General features: G+C 36.5%; 1 protein-coding gene across 3 annotated transcripts in view; it reads left to right on the forward strand.

The window, feature by feature from the left end:
* dlg5a (discs, large homolog 5a (Drosophila)) overlaps nt 1-18,785 on the forward strand; it is a 236,991-nt gene that overhangs the window by 114,930 nt on the left and 103,276 nt on the right. For all 3 annotated transcript variants that reach the window (XM_039773036.1, XM_039773053.1, XM_039773044.1), the window contains exons 5-9: nt 1,302-1,485; nt 4,585-4,844; nt 5,619-5,931; nt 7,585-7,815; nt 15,198-15,382. In XM_039773036.1, coding sequence (XP_039628970.1) covers nt 1,302-1,485; nt 4,585-4,844; nt 5,619-5,931; nt 7,585-7,815; nt 15,198-15,382 — 1,173 coding nt within the window. The remainder of the gene's footprint in view (nt 1-1,301; nt 1,486-4,584; nt 4,845-5,618; nt 5,932-7,584; nt 7,816-15,197; nt 15,383-18,785) is intronic.

Here is an 18,785-nt window from a genome sequence, read left to right on the forward strand (position 1 = left end):
ATACAACTTGCCTAATAATTGTGCACACAGTGTAATATAATATAGGCATTGACAAAAATAAGCTCTTCATATGAAAAGTGCAGTGTTATTCAGTTAAAACTGTTCATCACACATCTACAAGGCTGGATTGTATCTTGACTAATACTGCCCAAACTATATCTAGGACAGGATCTAAATCATCAATGTTTATGGATTGCCATTCTCTCACATTATAGCTAATAAAAATGTTTGGATTCACAATTCAAATCCAAATAATGTAATAGCATTATTTGGACTAATATCAGATGACCTGATGTGATATCTTACTGTGCAATACTCACTTACTGACTTCCCTTACTGATTTGGAAGAATACTAACCCATTCTCTGTAGCTCAGTGAGATTGGGAGGGGGTCACTTGCTTTTCTTAAAATTAGAAAAATGAAGTACAAGGTGAGAGCACTATAAATGTATGTTACAAAAAACTGAGAATAGAAATTGGAGTGAAATAATTAAAATTAAGAATGCAATGAATATATAAATCAGGTTTTAATCCAATCCTGTATTGAATAGTTGTAACAGGTAATGAATGCTAGTGATGCAAGTGTTGGTAGCCTTAAAACAATTAATGGAAAACTGTTTGAAATTACTTAACCAGAATCCTCCAAGAGGTTTAATCTTGTGAAATACCTTGCTAAAGTTCTTGGCATTGTTATTACAGAAAGGTCAGAAGATGAAAGAACATACTGGTAAACGTTCTCTTAGGGCTTTTCAGCATTAAATGTTATAAATTTTGGTAAAAATAAAATGTTATTCATGCTAGGAAAAGGCAGAGATTCTTATTGGGAAATGGGATGTTTATCTTTTAAACTTTTAATGGCAACCTTCTAGGGTTGGGTATAAACCTATTAATCATAAACTACATGCTGCAGGTATAAGATGCCACTTTTTTTTCAGTCAAAGATTGAAGGTCACAACCACACATACTGTACAACGTGTCTGAAAAGTTGGAAAAAAATTATGAAAATGATGACTATGTTTAAAATCTGAATAAGATCCAGTAGAAAATTGGAAATAACATAAATGTTAAATATAAATGTATATTCTTTCTGTACCCTACAAAAAAGTATTAAAGCCGCTTTAGGAGATGCATCATTTAATATTAATTAGAATTATATATTTTTAATAAATGTACCAAGTAGAGATTAGTAACTACATGTTTTGAAGCAATCACTTTCAATTTCAGTATCCATCCATATAATGTGTTTTGTATAAGTGTAAAAAATGTACATTACAAATTAACTAATAAATCTTTTGTCAACAGCACATTACATAGCCGTCTCTTGAGTGATCAGTCTACACTTAAGGAGGAGATGGACTCATTAAAGAGGGAGAGTTCTCAGTTAGTTAGAGAGCACAATCACCTGAAGCAGACCTGTGAAGAACTAAAGAGAATTCATGAAGAAGACCAGAAGGAGATCTCTGATATGCGTGTCCAGCAACAGCAGGTAGAACATTTTAAAAGTAATATGTGAAACTTTTTTTTTTTTATCTGTATAGGATAGTACAGCTGGAGTTCTGTGCTGCTTACAGGTTAAGGAGATTGTCCCAGTCAGGATATGGAGTTTGTATGTTCTCCACACTGTTTACTCTAATGTCACAAAGATCTGTTTCTTACATTAATTGGCCCTGTATGTGTAAGTGTGCTTTGCAGTGAACTGGCCCACCATCCAGAGTTGTTTTGTTTTTTGCATATAATGAAAAAGCCATTTCCATGCTGAATTGAAATAAAAGATGAATAGGTACTTTTAGTAGCATGAAAACATACCACTATCAGTTTAATTATCATTTTTTATTATATTATTATTGTGCAGTTTGATAAAAGCTCTATTTATTCTGCACGTGTTTAAAAATGCCTACTGCTCACAGATACTGTATCCTAGGTTTGAATCATATGCCTGTAAGTCTACTCAAGCTCCTTATGTCTGCATTGTTTTTTTTCTGTGTACCCAATTGGCTCATTGAGAGTGAGAACCTATAATATTTTAAAATAATACACATTTTTCATTTGCATTTTTATTCTGCTGTATTACTTGTATCTCTGAAAAGAGCTGCATTAACACCATCATTGGTACATGGGCCATCATTCTTTACAGGTGTTACCCCAGTGCTCCAGTAATTTTCTGAGCTTATTTTACACCACTAATGTCCTGACCCGAACAGCTTCCATATAAGCATATTACAGAGTAATTGAAATCAAATTTCATTGTTTACACATAAATGTTGTTGAGTGTGAATGGAGTCTTGCAGCTCAAAAAAAAAAAAAACAAAACTCTTCACAGAACTTTTGTAGTGCAAATGATGCTGTATGATCTTAAGAATCCCGGTAGCTAAAGCCCACGCCAGCTTACTGGCTAGCACTGGGTCCTTATAATGGACTAGCTGTGTAAGCCTGGAGTCCTAGAAACTATTAATCATCAGAAAAAAAAATGAAATGTAGAGATGTCAGGTCATTGATACTGTGGGCATCTCTCTCCTAGGAGGTTTCGTGTTGCCGACAGGCTTGCATTGTTTGTGCATTAGTGGCTAAGAAACTGTCTTTCTTTAGTGGTTTGCTTTCACCGATGTGCTCGCCTCGATTTTGTGTTAGCCACTAAGTGAGCGACTCTTTCTTCAGAGGTTTTGCTTTACCAATGTGCTGGCCTCATTTGTGTATCCTCTGAGGTGGAGCCTTTACCCCGACTCCACCTCTCACTTCTGGGCCGGACAGACACACACACACGTACGCATTTTATATATAAGTAGAGGGCACAGGCCCACATACATGCACAGCAAAACAAACTTTAAAAGAGCTTGACAAGGCCCATTCCAGAATCAGAAAATAAGAGGCTTTGTGAAATAATAATACTAATGAAAGGTATATCACTGTTTAGACGATATTTCTGTCATCTTGATGGAAGGAAAAAGTGCCAAGCATCTGCACAGATAGACCAGAAGCAAAAAACTGATGCCTGCTGTATGAACATAGCGAGCAAGTAGTCTGAACGTAAATAATGTTGTTGCATTATCAGTATCAGCAAAGTAAGAATTGCTATCTTTTGTCCTTATTGTCATTGTCGTCATCATCATGTGCAAAAGACAGCTTATATTGCATTACTGATATTATCATTATAATTGCCCTAAATGATTTGCATAAAATAAAAAAGCTAGTAATTTTTTTTTTTTTTACCATCATTGGTGTATGCAGAAGATACTAACTAATGCTACATTATTATCATCATAATCCTGAACTATCTGCATTAAATTAAATCGCGAAGACTGTATTATTACAATTATTCTTCATTATTTGCTTTAGTTACAAATCCCTGCACATGTTATGACTGTCGCAGTTATTCAGTTTTATTTGCTAATGTAATTTTTATGCTCATTGCTGAATTTGGTCCTGCATTCCTAATCCATTGCAATGTTTAAGAAAAGGGCAGCCGATAAAGAGAGAAGACAGTTTCAAGAGAGATCAGCGCAGAACAGATGACTATGATGAACAGAGAAGTACCTTTGTGTCTTGTTTGTAAAAGAAAAAGTGGTGGTAATTGTTTGATGTATTCCGGCTTGTTTTGGGTACTTAGTGTTATTTTTAACCCTATAAAATTGAGCTTTACACTTCAGGTGTAAAAGTGTTAGACTGTGGGATTGACTTTGTTTTAGCATGTAAGATAGTGAATTCAAAAATAGTCCAAAATAACAACTGTGAGGAAAGTCACCTAATGATTTTAGTCAAGTCTATATGACACCAGATAGATATCCTACTTGTCATATTGCCTCCACCTACTAATAATTTTCACATTAGTTTAACTTCTGGGTCTTTGTTATAGAGCACAGTTCAGGGCAACTGATTATAGGCAATTTTTAAAAAATGTACACATTTTGAGGTGAATCCTTCTTCATCACAGCAAAATCTAACTCAAACAGGAAAACATCTTTTTATATAGTGTATGGCAGATATATGTAACTCTTAGCATCTAATAAGAATAATAGGCAAAACTACTTTCATAATGACTGCTTTTATAAATAAAAACTAAAAGCATTTGACACCAGGGTGGAATTTTATCCCACTAATATGGTAAACTTTAGGTCAGCTGACTAGATAGTAATGAATTAATTAAAATAGCACACAGCAAAGCACTCATTTTAACTGAAAAATGCAGAACTAGAAATAGGTTTAAACAGATATGTAACTGATGATATAATATAACAGCAATGAGCACTGGTTCAAATGACTGCGAAGAAAACAAGTATTAAATGCCTTTGACAGTGTATTTTATGTGAGTTTCAGTCATTATCCAGTCTGACATATTAAAATGTCTTTCAGTCCTAATAAACCTATTTTGTGTAGTCCCCTCTACAAAACAAAAATATCTAAAGTATGATACTGTTTGTTCATAATTCTAACTATTGTCATGCAATGTAATTTAAAATGATTATACATATATTATAGCTTCACTGAAAATATAATGGTAAGTATATTTGTGACTGATTCTTATTGACAATAGCAAGTCATTATGCTTTACTAAGTTAAATTCATTTCCATTTTCGGTATATTTACTTAGGTAATGAGGGAAAATGGCTCGTCGGAGATACTGAACAAGCTGTATGACACTGCCATGGATAAACTGGAGAGTTTAAAAAAGGATTATGATGCACTACGAAAACGCTACAATGAAAAGATAGCTACCCACAACACAGACTTGAGCCGATTGGAGCAAATTGAAGATGAAAATAGAAGACTTCAGGGCCAGATCGACATGTTAATGAAGCAGAGAGACACAGCAATACACTACCAACAGCAGTATTCCACATCTTTAAGGAGGTATGATTGATTTAGTGTGGATGGAAAATTAAGTTGGATCATATGAGAATTTTTCTTTCAATTATTAAGAATGAAATTTTATAAATGTAAAGGGAGACCAAAATAGACTCGTACTTCTTTACATGACTCTAATTCTTTTGCCTTACTGATTATCATTACTGACAAATGGTGAATTTAACCCATTTTTAGAGTGTAAGTTAAAAATGCAGGATTCACATAAGAAAAAGTAAGACTTATTCTTTTTGAGAAAGAAGGAACCATGTGGGATATAGGAAAAATAATTTTAAAAATGTCTGGACATTCCCACAGTGTATTAAGCTGGTCTGAAAATTACACCCAGATGATTTTTTCACATTTGAGAGGTCTGCTGGTCAAAGCCTAAACATGGCAAAGCCAAAGATGCAAAATATGTTTTTCCCTTTTTTAAATGTCTGCTCTTACCAAGTGGTGTCATCTGGACCAAACATTTAGATTTTGTTACGTACTATATCTGTAAACCTACCAGTATACATAATTTGAGCCTAATAGGTGGTTTAATTCTTCACATATGGTCTTGTGAAATTGATGAAAAAATAAAGCCGCAACAAATTTTACACCATTCTCCATTCACAAAATAGGCTGTATCTTTGAAAGTATTGATCTTACATCAAAATAATTTTACAGGGTGTCTCCTGGTATTTTTTCAGAATTTTTTTGAGACCAATGTGCATGGGATTTCTGAAAAATCAGTTGATTTAAGTGGAGTGACCCTTTTTAATTTCTTTACATTTTTAGGTTTGATTCTATACAACAGGAATTAAATAAAACCTCAGCCCAAAATAAGGAACTTCAAAGGGAAATGGAACGTTTGCAGTCAGAGGTAACACGGTACAAAACACTTCAGCTTAAAGCAATGAAGGACTGTGAGAAATACAAAGAAGAACGTGATTCAGTGTTCAGTGAATACCGTCTTATTATGAGTGAAAGAGACCAGGTCATTAAAGAAGTGGACAGATTACAAACAGAGATTGAGGAGGCTGAAGCCAAGTTAAAAAACACATCTTGTGAAAGAAAAGTAGCAAGTGAGGAAATGGAAGCTCTGCGACAGGTATGTCTTTAACTTTGAATAATTCACCTTAAACATTAAAATATAAAATTTTTTTAGTAGCCTTAAAGTAATTCAGTGGATGCAGTAGAGCTATCAGAAAAATCAGATATCAGCATTCACTCTCCATTTTCCCTTAGGTAATAAACAAGTTAGAAACCAAACTGAAATTATCAGCTAGCCTCTCAACTAAGGGTAGTACTGGAATGTATTATAAGCAAATAAAGTGTAATTACGTAGTAAGCATGTGGATTTTTGACCCTTCCAAGTACTAATAGGTGCAGTTGCAGAAGTGTACAGATAATGTCGTCCACCCCACTCTTTGCTCTTTGTGCAAACTAGTAAGGATGCAATTAGGCCTGAGTTTTGTATACCAACTATTTTCTTTCACTTTCTGAGCACTAGTGCTGACAGAGAATTAAAAAGGAATGAGTAGACATTTTGCCATTGGCTTCTTGGCTGCACATAAACACACCCTTTTAAGTTGGTAATTGGTGCACAGGTTCCTCCATCAAGGTTGGCAAAGGTGAAGTTATGGTCATCCTCCTTGTTACTCATAGCACCTGTAAAGTTTGAAACATTCTTTCAAGAATGACATCAGACCTCTGATACATCTTATAAGATGGAGGAATACTGAACATACGTATGGAAGGGAGATTGTCCATAGCAGTTTCACAGTAAAACTCATCCTTTAACTTAAACAAATTGACTTTGCCTGTTGATGAAGTATTTAATGTTAAGTGTCCAAAGATTTACACTCATAAGTTGATAAGTGCATTCAACTATCTCTTGTTATTGCTATTTTTTTTTCTTCTCTATTGTGTGAGGCCAGTGCTTATGTAGAAATGGACACGTCCAGCACAATACATGCACAAAATACATCATCAGCTGAGGCAGATTGGAAATGATAATTAACAAAAACATAAATGTTTTTTAAATTTCCTGGGGAGAAATCATAATGAACACAATTAGAATATGCACACTCAATAAGAAAAGCATTCCAGTCTGAAAAGAAACTGGGAGCCAAGCACCATAAAATATCAGTGCCATCTGGTATACTGTATCATTATTAAAGTCACTATGCACTGTTAGTTGAAATACATAAAAAATGACAATGTTCTTTTAGTTTTATCAATTAACAAATATTTTCCACTCACCTCAACACCCTAATTAAAGGTTGGCATTACTCTTTTCAGGCTGTCCCACAGCAAGTAAAAAACACAGGTTTCGACTGTTGTGATTTTTTTTGCTTTCTTCTGTTTTAATCTATTGATCAGTTTCAGTTTGCACAACTCAGAATTGCATAATATTTTTTTTGCAAGCATTGCTCAGTATTCCATATCTATATATTCCTAACCTGTTGTGTGAAATCTCGGTAGTTGTTCCCATTTATCCTTGAGTACAAAGCAACAACTACACACTCTTTTCCCCTTTTTATTTACTTGTTGAGCATTTTTATTTTAGTTATGATGCCTTTGATAACTACGTAGAGACAAGTGTTTTTCAACCCTTTTAAATCTTGTATAATCCTTTCAAGGAAAATGATTTCGGCTGCCATTTTCCATTTTTATGTAAACTATAGTCAACTCATCTCATTATCTTATCTGCTTTTCCTGGTGAGAGTTTTGGTATAAAGTATGCTATGTATGTTTATAGGAACTCAATTCTGCTTTAGTGGAGAGAGATCGAGCAGTTTGTGAAAGGAATGAATTACTGGAAAAATACTGCCACGAAGTCAAAGATAAAGCTGAAGCCCAGAAAGAACTTGATCAAGCATGCAAAGACATTGAAACTGTGAAAGAAGAGCGGGATGTTGCTAGAAAAGAACGAACAGAAGCCATTATCCAAAGAGACCAGTTGCTGAGGGAGTATTATCAGGCGAGACAGGTTAGTTGAATTTTTATGCTTTAATTCGTTATGCTCTTTATCTCTGTGTATGTTTTTTTTTCTTTTGAGGTAAGTGCTGTTTTTCACTTGAGTGGGAGTTAATAAAGGGATAGCATACTCTCTTAGACTGCTGTAGCAGAAACATAAACATATTCTTTGCTTGACACCTGGAATTTTAACCAGATCTGCACAGATGTATGATATATGCAGAACAGCAATAAAAACACTTGCAGTGTAATCTAATACAGGGATATTTCTGTCAAATAACACTTTTTTTTGTTTTTGTTTTTTGAACACAAAGTATTCAATAGGTTTTATATGTAGAATTTATATGAATGTGGGTGTGTGTGTATATATACAGTGGGTACGGAAAGTATTCAGACCCCCTTCAATTTTTCACTCTTTGTTATATTGCAGCCATTTGCTAAAATCATTTAAATTAATTTTTTTCTCATTATTGTACACACAGCACCCCATATTGACAGACAAAAAACAGAATTTTTGAAATTGTTGCAGATTTATTAAAAAAGAAAAACTGAAATATCACATGGTCCTAAGTATTCAGACCCTTTGCTCAGTATTTAGTAGAAGCACCCTTTTGAGTTAATACAGCCATGAGTCGTCTTGGGAAAGATGGAACAAGTTTTTCACACCTGGATTTGGGTATCCGCTGCCATTCCTCCTTGCAGATCCTCTCCAGTTCTGTCAGGTTGGATGGTAAACATTGGTGGACAGCCATTTTTATGTCTCTCCAGAGAGGCTCTGGCGGGGCCATTCAAGAACAGTCACAGAGTTGTTGTGAAGCCACTCCTTCGTTATTTTAGCTGTGTGCTTAGGGCCATTGTCTTGTTGGAAGGTAAACCTTCGGCCCAGTCTGAGGTCCTTAGCACGCTGGAGAAGGTTTTTGTCCAGGATATCCCTGTACTTGGCCACATTTATCTTTCCCTCGATTGCAACCAGTCGTCCTGCCCCTGCAGCTGAAAAACACCCCCACAGCATGATGCTGCCACCGCCATGCTTCACTGTGGGGACTGTATTGGACAAGTGATGAGCAGTGCCTGGTTGTCTCCACACATACCGCTTAGAATTATGGCCAAAAAGTTCTATCTTGGTCTCATCAGACCAGAGAATCTTATTTCTCACCATCTCAGAGTCCTTCAGGTGTCTTTTAGCAAACTCCATGCGGGCTGTCATGTGTCTTGCCTCTCCTCAGTGTGTGAAGACAACCAGGCATTGCTCATCACTTGTTCATCACAGTCCCCGCAGTGAAGCATGGCGGTGGCAGCATCATGCTGTGGGGGTGTTTTTCAGCTGCAGGGACAGGACGACTGGTTGCAATATAGGGGAAGATGAATGCGACCAAGTACAGGGATATCCTGGACAAAAACCTTCTCCAGAGTGCTAAGGACCTCAGACTGGGCTGAAAGTTTACCTTCCAACAAGACAATGACCCTAAGCACACAGCTAAAATAATGAAGGAGTGGCTTCACCACAACTCTGTGACTGTTCTTGAATGGCCCAGCCAGAGCCCTGACTTAAACCCAATTGAGCATCTCTGGAGAGACCTAAAAATGGCAGTCCACCAACGTTTACCATTCAACCTGACAGAACTGGAGAGGATCTGCAAGGAGGAATGGCAGAGGATCCCCAAATCCATGTGTGAAAAACTTGTTGCATCTTTCCCAAGAAGACTCATGGCTGTATTAGCTCAAAAGGGTGCTTTTACTAAATACTGAGCAAAGGGTCTGAATACTTAGGACCATGTGATATTTCAGGTTTTCTTTTTTAATTAATTTTCTAAAACAATTTCAAAAATTATTTTTTTTGTCTTTCAATGTGGGGTGCTGTGTGTACGTTAATGAGGAAAAAAATTTATTTAAATGATTTTAGCAAATGGCTGCAATATAACAAAGAGTAAAAAATTGAAGGGGGTCTGAATACTTTCCGTACCCACTGTATTACAGTGATGATCAGTCCCTCTTAATACAGCAGTCGCTCCTTTATTAATGGTCATTTTCTTGGTTTATCTAGGTTGGCTGTTGTCCCCTAGTTTACTTTGTCCATTTTCTTCAGCCTTGAACAATTAGGTGATGAGAAGCATTAAATCAGTGCTCCTAATAACAAAGAAAGTCAATTTGCAGTACTATCATCTTTGTTAAAGAACATTCAAAATAGTAGAATTAACCTTTGACATTTTGTTTTCTTTGTTTTGTATTTTGTATGTTACAACAATAGTATGTATTCCTGTAATTTACAGCAATAAACCATCACAAAGTTGTACATACATTGGTCTTTACCAGGAATGTGATTTTTTTTTTTTTTTTTGCAAGCTTCTACCTTTATAAAAGGTTCACCTAGTCCAGTCTAAAATGTTTTGAATTTTTTTTTTTTTCAATCTAAAATATAAAGCAACATAGATTAAGATGTATCAGGGATTACTGTATATCAGTGCTTTCAGTTCGATTAGATTTCACTGTACCTAAGGTCTAAATTTGTGAACTGTGCCAAATTTCAAGTGGCAACCTATTTCCTGAATTGGTGTATTTTAGTTGCTGGAATACTTTTGTTGACCATCAGCATATAGATGGTTTCACACATTTGTATCCATTGTAGTGGAGTGTTATTTATTTATTTATTTATCTTATGTTTAACTTTGTACTCAGAAAAGTTCTTCAGTGCAAATACAGAGCACTGGCCTCTTTAACAGGGAACTAAAAGAGAATCTATATATTCATCACTTTTGAGGTTTAATATGTTTGTCACATGCACCTTTTAATGTAGTGGCTTTGCTATGACTAACATTCATGCACTGGTGCAGCAGCAAAATGGGATAAAGAATGCGTCTTTTGTTTTCACTGTGGAATATTACAGCTTCTTAGTGATCACATTGGTGAGAGATCACGGCTCTTGTTTTGTGCCATAATGATGTGTATAGCTTTCTTTTGTGATCATAATGGTGATGTTGCTGTAAAGGCCCAAGCTCAAGTCACTTTGTAGAGGAATTTATCTATCTATTGTTCTGGTCTTTTTTTTTTCCCCTATGATCGGCCTCTGCAATTCACAGATGTCATCGCTATACTTTATTTCTGCTTTGTCACACTGTCAAGCATTTAGCCTTATGAAAGGCCTGAACCTCAGTTACTTCATGGAGGTTGCCACTACCCAAATGTTTAGCTTCACCAACATAGCCCTAGTTGTTCAAGAATAATTCCATGACAGACATGCACAATCCTTACCATTTAAATATCTAGATTAGAAAATATTTAATATTTTGTCCTATGGTCTTGTATACATTTTATTCATTTTTTACAAATCTGAAATTTTTCATAGTGTGCATATTTTCCATTTCATTCCTCATAGTTCATATAAAAAGGTTGATTAAGGAGCTTCATGCATCGATGCACAATTGTTTCAAGAGATAAAAGACAGTGCTTCTAAAACATTATATTTCTTTCATAAGCCTCAAAACCCCCTGAAAATTCTAATGGTGAAAATAGTCTAATAGTATACAGACTGGCATTGTTAGTACAGGCTGCGAAAGTGCCTTCAATCATTAAAAGTGCTTTTCCACTACCAAACATTTTACAGACTTAAGGCCATACTGCAGCCCTGCCAGTTGAACCATTAGTTACACATTTCCACTCTACAGTGCCGAGGCTTTGGAAAACATCTTGCATCACCCCAGTCCCAAAGGTATCACGTCCTAATGAGCTGAATGACTTCTGGCCTGTTGCTCTGACGTCACATGTGATGAAGACCATGGAGTGGCTGCTGCTTCACCACCAGAGGCCACAGGGCCGTCACGCCCTCGACCCTCTGCAGTTCGCATACCAGGAGAAGGTGGGAGTGGAGGATGCCATCATCTATATGCTACACCGATCCCTCTCCCATTTGAACAGAGGCAGTGTTGCTGTAAGAATTATGTTTTTGGGCTTCTCTAGCGCCTTCAACACCATTCAACCTCTGCTCTTTAGGGACAAGCTGCCAGAGATGGGAGTAGATTCACACCTGTTGGCATGGATTGTGCACTATCTTACAGACAGACCTCAGTATGTGAGTCTCGGGAACTGCCGGTCTGACATTGGTCAGCAACACAGGAGTGCCGCAGGGGACTGTACTTTCTCCGGTCCTGTTCAGCCTATATACATCAGACTTCCAATACGATTCGGAGTCCTGCTACGTGCAAAGGTTCACTGACGACACTGCTATTGTGGGCTGCATCAGGAGTGGGCAGGAGGATGAGTACAGGAAGCTAATCAAAGACTTTGTTAAATGGTGTGACTCAAAACACTTACACCTGAATACCAGCAAGACCAAGGAACTGGTGGTGGGTTTTAGGAGGCCCAGGCCCTTCATGGACCCGGTCATCATCAGAGGATACAGACCTATAAATACCTGGGAGTGCAGCTGGATGACAAATTGGACTGGTCTGCCAATACTGATGCTCTGTGTAAGAAAGGACAGAGCCGACTATACTTCCTTAGAAGGTTGGCGTCCTTCAATATCTGCAATAAGATGCTGCAGATGTTCTACCAGACGGTTGTGGCGAGTGCCCTCTTCTACGCGGTGGTGTGCTGGGGAGGCAGCATAAAGGACGACGTCTCATGCCTGGACAAACTTGTTAGGAAGGCAGACTCTATTGTAGGAGTAAAGCTGGACAGTTTAACATCTGTAGCAGAGCAAAGGGAGCTAAGCAAACTCCTGTCAATCATGGAGAATTCACTGCATCAACTGAACAGTGTCATCTCCAAGCAGAGGAGTAGCTTTTGTCACTGTCTTGCTCCACTGACAGACTGAGGAGATTGTTCCTCCTTCACACTATGCGACTCTTCAGTTCCACCCGGGGGAGTAAATGCTAACATTATTCAAAGTTATTGTCTGCTTTTACATGCATTTTTATTACTCTTTAATATTGTTTTTTTGTATTAGTATTTAATGATGGATGGATTAAAAGCCGAAGTCTACGTGACCATCATCTTCAAGTCCTTCTGTGTTAGCCCTAAATCCAAAGAGGACTGTTTCATTTATGATAGGTAGAATGCCCAGAGGGGACTTGGCAGTCTAATGGTCTGGAATCCCTACAGATTTTATTTTTTTCTCCAGCCATCTGGAGTTTTTTGTTTTTGTTTTTTCTGTCCACCCTCGCCATTGGACCTTACTCTTATTCTATGTTAATTAATGTTAACTTATTTTATTTTCTTACTGTGTCTTTTATTTTTCTATTCTTCATTATGTAACACACTTTGAGCTACTGTTTGTATGAAAATGTGCTATATAAATAAATGTTGTTGTTGTTGTAGTATACTGCTGCTGGATTATGTGAACTTCCCCTTGGGATTAATAAAGTCTCTCTCTCTCTCTCTCTAGCTCAATAACTTTCCATAATGTATAGCAGGGTCCCACATTAAATTTAAAATAAACTTTTTAAATGCAGGAAAGTCTAAGGTATTCACAGACATGTATGGCTTGGAATTTACAATGTTTGTCAAGATGGAAAATTAATATAGTTTTCAAACCAATTTTGGAGTTTTATAGTTCAATGTGATGAATAAATAGTTTCCTAATTATAAAATATTTCCCCATGACTACTTGAAGTATTACAAAATGTAATATTGATTATTTCTGTTAGCAAATAAAAAAGGACAAATAATGTTTAAATATTGATTTAGTGGTACTGTTTTAGTGTTTTAAGTTGTAATATGGGTGCAAGATAACATCTTTTCTTCCATAAACTTTTAATGAGACAGTGTGCCAGTCTCCTTTGTGGTGTTTTTTTTTTATTTTTAAAATGGAATTGTGACGGTAGAAGGCTATAAACAAATATCTGAATGTAAAATTAATTAATAATGCAAATGTATAATAACAGAATTTTTTTTTCACCAAAAATGCCATTAAAAATAGTGGTGTTGATGCCATCTAGTGGACAGAGACTGTTAAAATGAAACTTTTTTTTTTTTTTTTTTAAACATTACAATTGCACTTACAAATTGTATCTCTCTATTATATAAAAAAAATCTTGGGACAAGACTTTTTTCCGGCGATGAGATGTGATCTTTTGAAGAGACTTTCACATCCTGCGAGACAGGCACGTCACATCATACTTACAACCTTTGTAAGCAAGTCCCGTGATACACATGCAGAGCAAGTTACAGATAATGGAAGTAGGAAAATTTGAATGTCTCAAAAAAATGAGTGAAAAGATCACATTAGCACAAACAAATGGAAAATATCACTCGGTGAAATAATGGAAAAGTGAAAAGAGATTAGCATAGTGTTAGAGGAGAAAAGGACAGGTTCTGTACAGGCTTTTAAAGTTCGAAGCGCTGCCTGAAATACCAATCACACGGAATGAAAGCAGTAGCATACCAGTAGCTGATCGAGGTAAAAAACACAACTGTTACTTGTTTCCCAATGTATCACCGTTTAAGAGGGGTTTCAGAAGAGCGTCTGCATCACCTTGGTGTGCATTCAGCACCCCTCTTCACAATGTCACTGATTGGGAGGGAATTGGTATGCAAGCGAAGTTCAGATTACATGTCATTGCAGCAGCAGCAGATGATCGAGCGTTTCAGAGGAGCAGCCGCGTCTCCTTGGGGTGCATTCAGCCCCCCTCTTCACAATGACACGAACCACTGGCAGGAAGAGGGAAGGGGTAGCCAAGCGAAGTGCAGATCACGTGGCAAAACAGCAGCAGCAAGCCAACAGCTGATCGAGCAAAGAGGACTTTTATATAAAAAAAATAAAAAAAAATTTTTTTTTGTATCCCATTGTATCACCGTTTAAGCGTGGTTTCGGAGGAACAGACGTGGTCCCTTGGGGTGCGATCAGCCCCCCTTTTCACAATGGTGTGAAGCATAGGTGTGGGGGTAGTTGATAATAAGAGGTTGATGAGCAACTTCCCCTAGTAGATTACTGATTTTAATAATGTATTTGCAGGGAACATAAAATATAGGGAACTAATAAATATGTGACTTTGGCATCTTTTAGTAAACTGTCTTCACTTTGTTCCATATATATAACTTTATGAAAATTCACCTTTTTAATAATTTACAGTGTCAGAATGTTTGTCAGTGGAGTAAGGTATCATTTTGGATTTTGGCCTTGCTTCCTCCGAGTCTTTCTTTAATGTTTTCATTTGTTTTGGAATGACTAAAAAAAAACTTCTTTTTCAGAGGCATTGTGTCATATTATTATGGTGTTGATTTAGCATTATACTACAACATGTAAAACTAGTAAAGAAAGATTTTTTGAAACAGTATTAGACCGTTCGTGACCCAGACCTGAATAAGTGTTAAAAAATAGGTGGATGAAATATTAGGTGGTGTTATTTTTGGTAAATATAACTCTTAGACAAAATTTTAAGTTTTAAATCTTATTTACAGAAACAAGATTCTGCAACTATGGACATGGAGAGAGCTAATAAAGAAATAGAGGTGCTTAGAAAACAATATGAAGCCATGTCCCAGGAACTGAAAGAGGCTATTCAAGAAGCAGAAGTAGCAAAGTGCAGGCGGGATTGGGCATTCCAAGAACGAGACAAGATTGTGGCTGAAAGAGAGAGTATACGGTAGTGTATCTTTATAGAGTTATTCAGCTCTGTTTTTTCGCTTTATTAAATTGATCACTTCTAGGAATAGAGTGCGTTTAATCAGTGTGATAGCCATTTTTTATTAGTACATTTTTTACTTGCGCAGTTTATCTTTTTTGTGTTATATACCTTGGGTATAATGTTAAGCTGCATCTGTTGAGGAAGGTAAGTGAATACCAACTCAGCTGTTTTTCCCTAGTTTGGTGGAACTCAAGAATGCGTTCAAGAAGAATAATGTACACAGCACCTCAAAATCACATCTTGACTTAGATGCATTCAACTGGAGAGGAAAGGCTGGAGAAAGAGAATGACTATGTTGACAAACTTTGCAATAAACAAGAAATGTCAGACAGACTGGGATTGGAGAAGATGAGAATGTTAACATTTTTAAAGGAGAAATGTTCTGCTATTCTAAATAATTAAATATTCACAGCAGTCAAAAGTATATAAACAGAAAGAATCAGAATATGGTACAAGTTCTATGGCAAGAAACAGTAAATAATAAGACCACATTTTTTAACAAGGTACATGAGAAGGGAGAATGCCTAGCAAACTTCACATCTGAAAGAAACCACCTGCAACTGACTCCTTATAGATAGATGAAACAGAACAAATAAGTAGCTGATGAGAAATCAGATGGTGCAGTGCTTTGATGAATGTAAATACTACATAGCAGCAGTGGCAACAGAAGTGTTAGAAGACCTGACAAAAAGTATTTTAACACTAGAATCCCTGAAGCGTACATTTTTTTTCTTTGTCCCTGACCTCCTTAAATTTTCCTGGCATATGCCTGCTTTTGTTTTACACCCCCCATTCAGTCAGATGAAGGCATCACCCTCCTGCAGTCTCTACAGTTCAAGTAGAAGTGTTGAAGTGTTTATCTGGCGATGCGTTTGTAGGGAATTATATAATTAATGAAATATTGTAATTTGAAATACATACATTTCATGTGTATTCTGTGTCTACAACAATCTGTGCAAATATTGAATGACAGGAAATGTGAGGCAAGAAATGCTGAACATTTGGCTAAAACAAAAAATGTTTTCATGTATTATAGTAATAATGACATAATTTTGATGTGAAGTGTAGGATGCGTGAAGCCCAAATATCCAAGAAACACTTTCACAAAAGGTGTAACAAAACAAGTATGCTTTTATTCAAGAACTAGCAAAATACCTGCGCTTCGCAGCGGAGAAGTAGTATGTTAAAGAAGTTATGAAAAACAAAAGGAAATATTTTAAAAATAACGTAACATGATTGTCAATGTAATTGTTTTGTCACTGTTATGAGTGTTGCTGTCATCAAGGATTTGATCATCATTATTTCTTTCAATCAGGTTTGTATTTGGAGGACGTGTTGTGTTCAAGTTACATTCCGCGTTTATCAACCGTTGTAAAGATAACAGGTTTCATTCATCGAAGTGTTCACTACTCAAATCGCTACTCGTGAATCTAAGATATTTAACAGGCATTTCCGGTATTAACTTGTGGATTTGCCTGCGAATATTTAGCGGCAGCGTGTCTATGAACTTGTGGAATTGCCTGTGAGTATTTAGCGGCAGCGTCTCTATTAAGTTGTGGATTTGCCTGCGAGTATTTTGGATTTTTTTGCAAATATTTGGCGGCAGCGTCACAAAGTTGTTTCCATCTAGCTGCATCAGAAAATGTACCATGACATCTGACACGCCTCCTTTTTACTATTTTCTCACAGCTTAGATTGCTGCTGTCATAATTGGTTTGAGTTTCATGGTTTGTTTCAATTACGTCAGTATTTGCAGGACTTGTTGTGTTGAAGTGACATTCGGCATCTGTCAAGCGTTGTAAGCATACAACCGGCTTCATCGATAACTTCGCATCCAGCTTTTGAGAGTTGAAACATTCATAACCATCAAAGTATCCACTACTCAAACCGTCACCTGTGAATCTAAGATGTTTAAGAGACATTGGCGGTTCTCCAAAGGTGTAAAATATTTGGCCATTTCGGTACACTTGAAAGCAACAATCGAACAATTCAGTGGCAGCCATCAACTCACATACAGAAGCATAGGTGAAGTGCTTAAGCATTTCACTCCTATAGTGCTCCTGTGTAGTATAATTATCTTATGTACCATCATCATTCCACACCTTGAACCTGTCCCAGTCATTCAATACATAAGACACAATGTTCCTCCGGATATCAAGAGTGAGCCTGATATGGCCGTGCAATATGTAACACAGAGAATGGAAAAGGCAGGCGGCATCTCCGGGCATGGAAACCACTCGGTAAGTGACAGTTCTTTGATCGATGGTGATCACCTCGGTAGACATGTTAATGGGGGTATGGTTGGAACAGTAAAGGAAATGGGTACCTGAACTGTAAAGTCTAAAATACCTACACAATAACTATAATCATAATAAACAAACAATAAAACAACAGAGAAGCCATGGATTGAATAAAAAGGCTGCATTTATCAACACAATAAAACAGCGGAGAAGCCGTGGATTGATTAAAAAGGCTGCAGTTATCAGCAGGGAGACATGAATACCGTAGCTAAGCAAGGAAGGGAATGAACAGACCGGAGCGACAGATGGCCTTATAGATAGATAGATAGATAGATAGATAGATAGATAGATATAGGCAGACAGCCAATTACGTGGGAGGCGTGGGGATGGGGAATGCAACGCCATCTCACATGGTGACCGAGCTGCAGGCTATGGACGTATATATGTACATAAGTAGGATTCAGTTATGACCGTTACATGTAGAATTTCGAAATGAAACCTGCTTAACTTTTGTAAGTAACCTGTAAGGAATGAGCCTGCCAAATTTCAGCCTTCTACCTACATGGGAAGTTGGAGAATTAGTGATGAGTGAGTCAGTGCGGGCTTTCCCTTTTATTAGTATGGACTAGCAAAATACCCGCACTTTGCAGTGGAGAAGTAGTGTGTTAAAGAAGTAATGAAAAAGAAAAGGAAACATTTTGAAAATAACGTAACATGATTGTCAATGTAATTGTTTTGTTACTGTTATGAGTGTTGCTGTCATTATACATATATATATATACATATATATATACATATATACATATACATATATACATATACATATATATATATATATATATATATATAGATATATATATATATATATATATATATATATATATATATATATATATATATATATATATATATATATATATATATATATATATATATATATATATATATATATGCACACACACACACATACATGTCTGAGGAGAGGCAAGACACATGACAGCCCGCATGGAGTTTGCTAATAGACACCTGAAGGACTCTGAGATGGTGAGAAATAAGATTCTCTGGTCTGATGAGACCAATATAGAACTTTTTGGCCTTAATTCTAAGCGGTATGTGTGGAG

The sequence above is a fragment of the Polypterus senegalus genome, chromosome 1, assembly GCF_016835505.1.
Source record: "Polypterus senegalus isolate Bchr_013 chromosome 1, ASM1683550v1, whole genome shotgun sequence".
Taxonomy (NCBI): Eukaryota; Metazoa; Chordata; class Cladistia; order Polypteriformes; family Polypteridae; genus Polypterus; species Polypterus senegalus.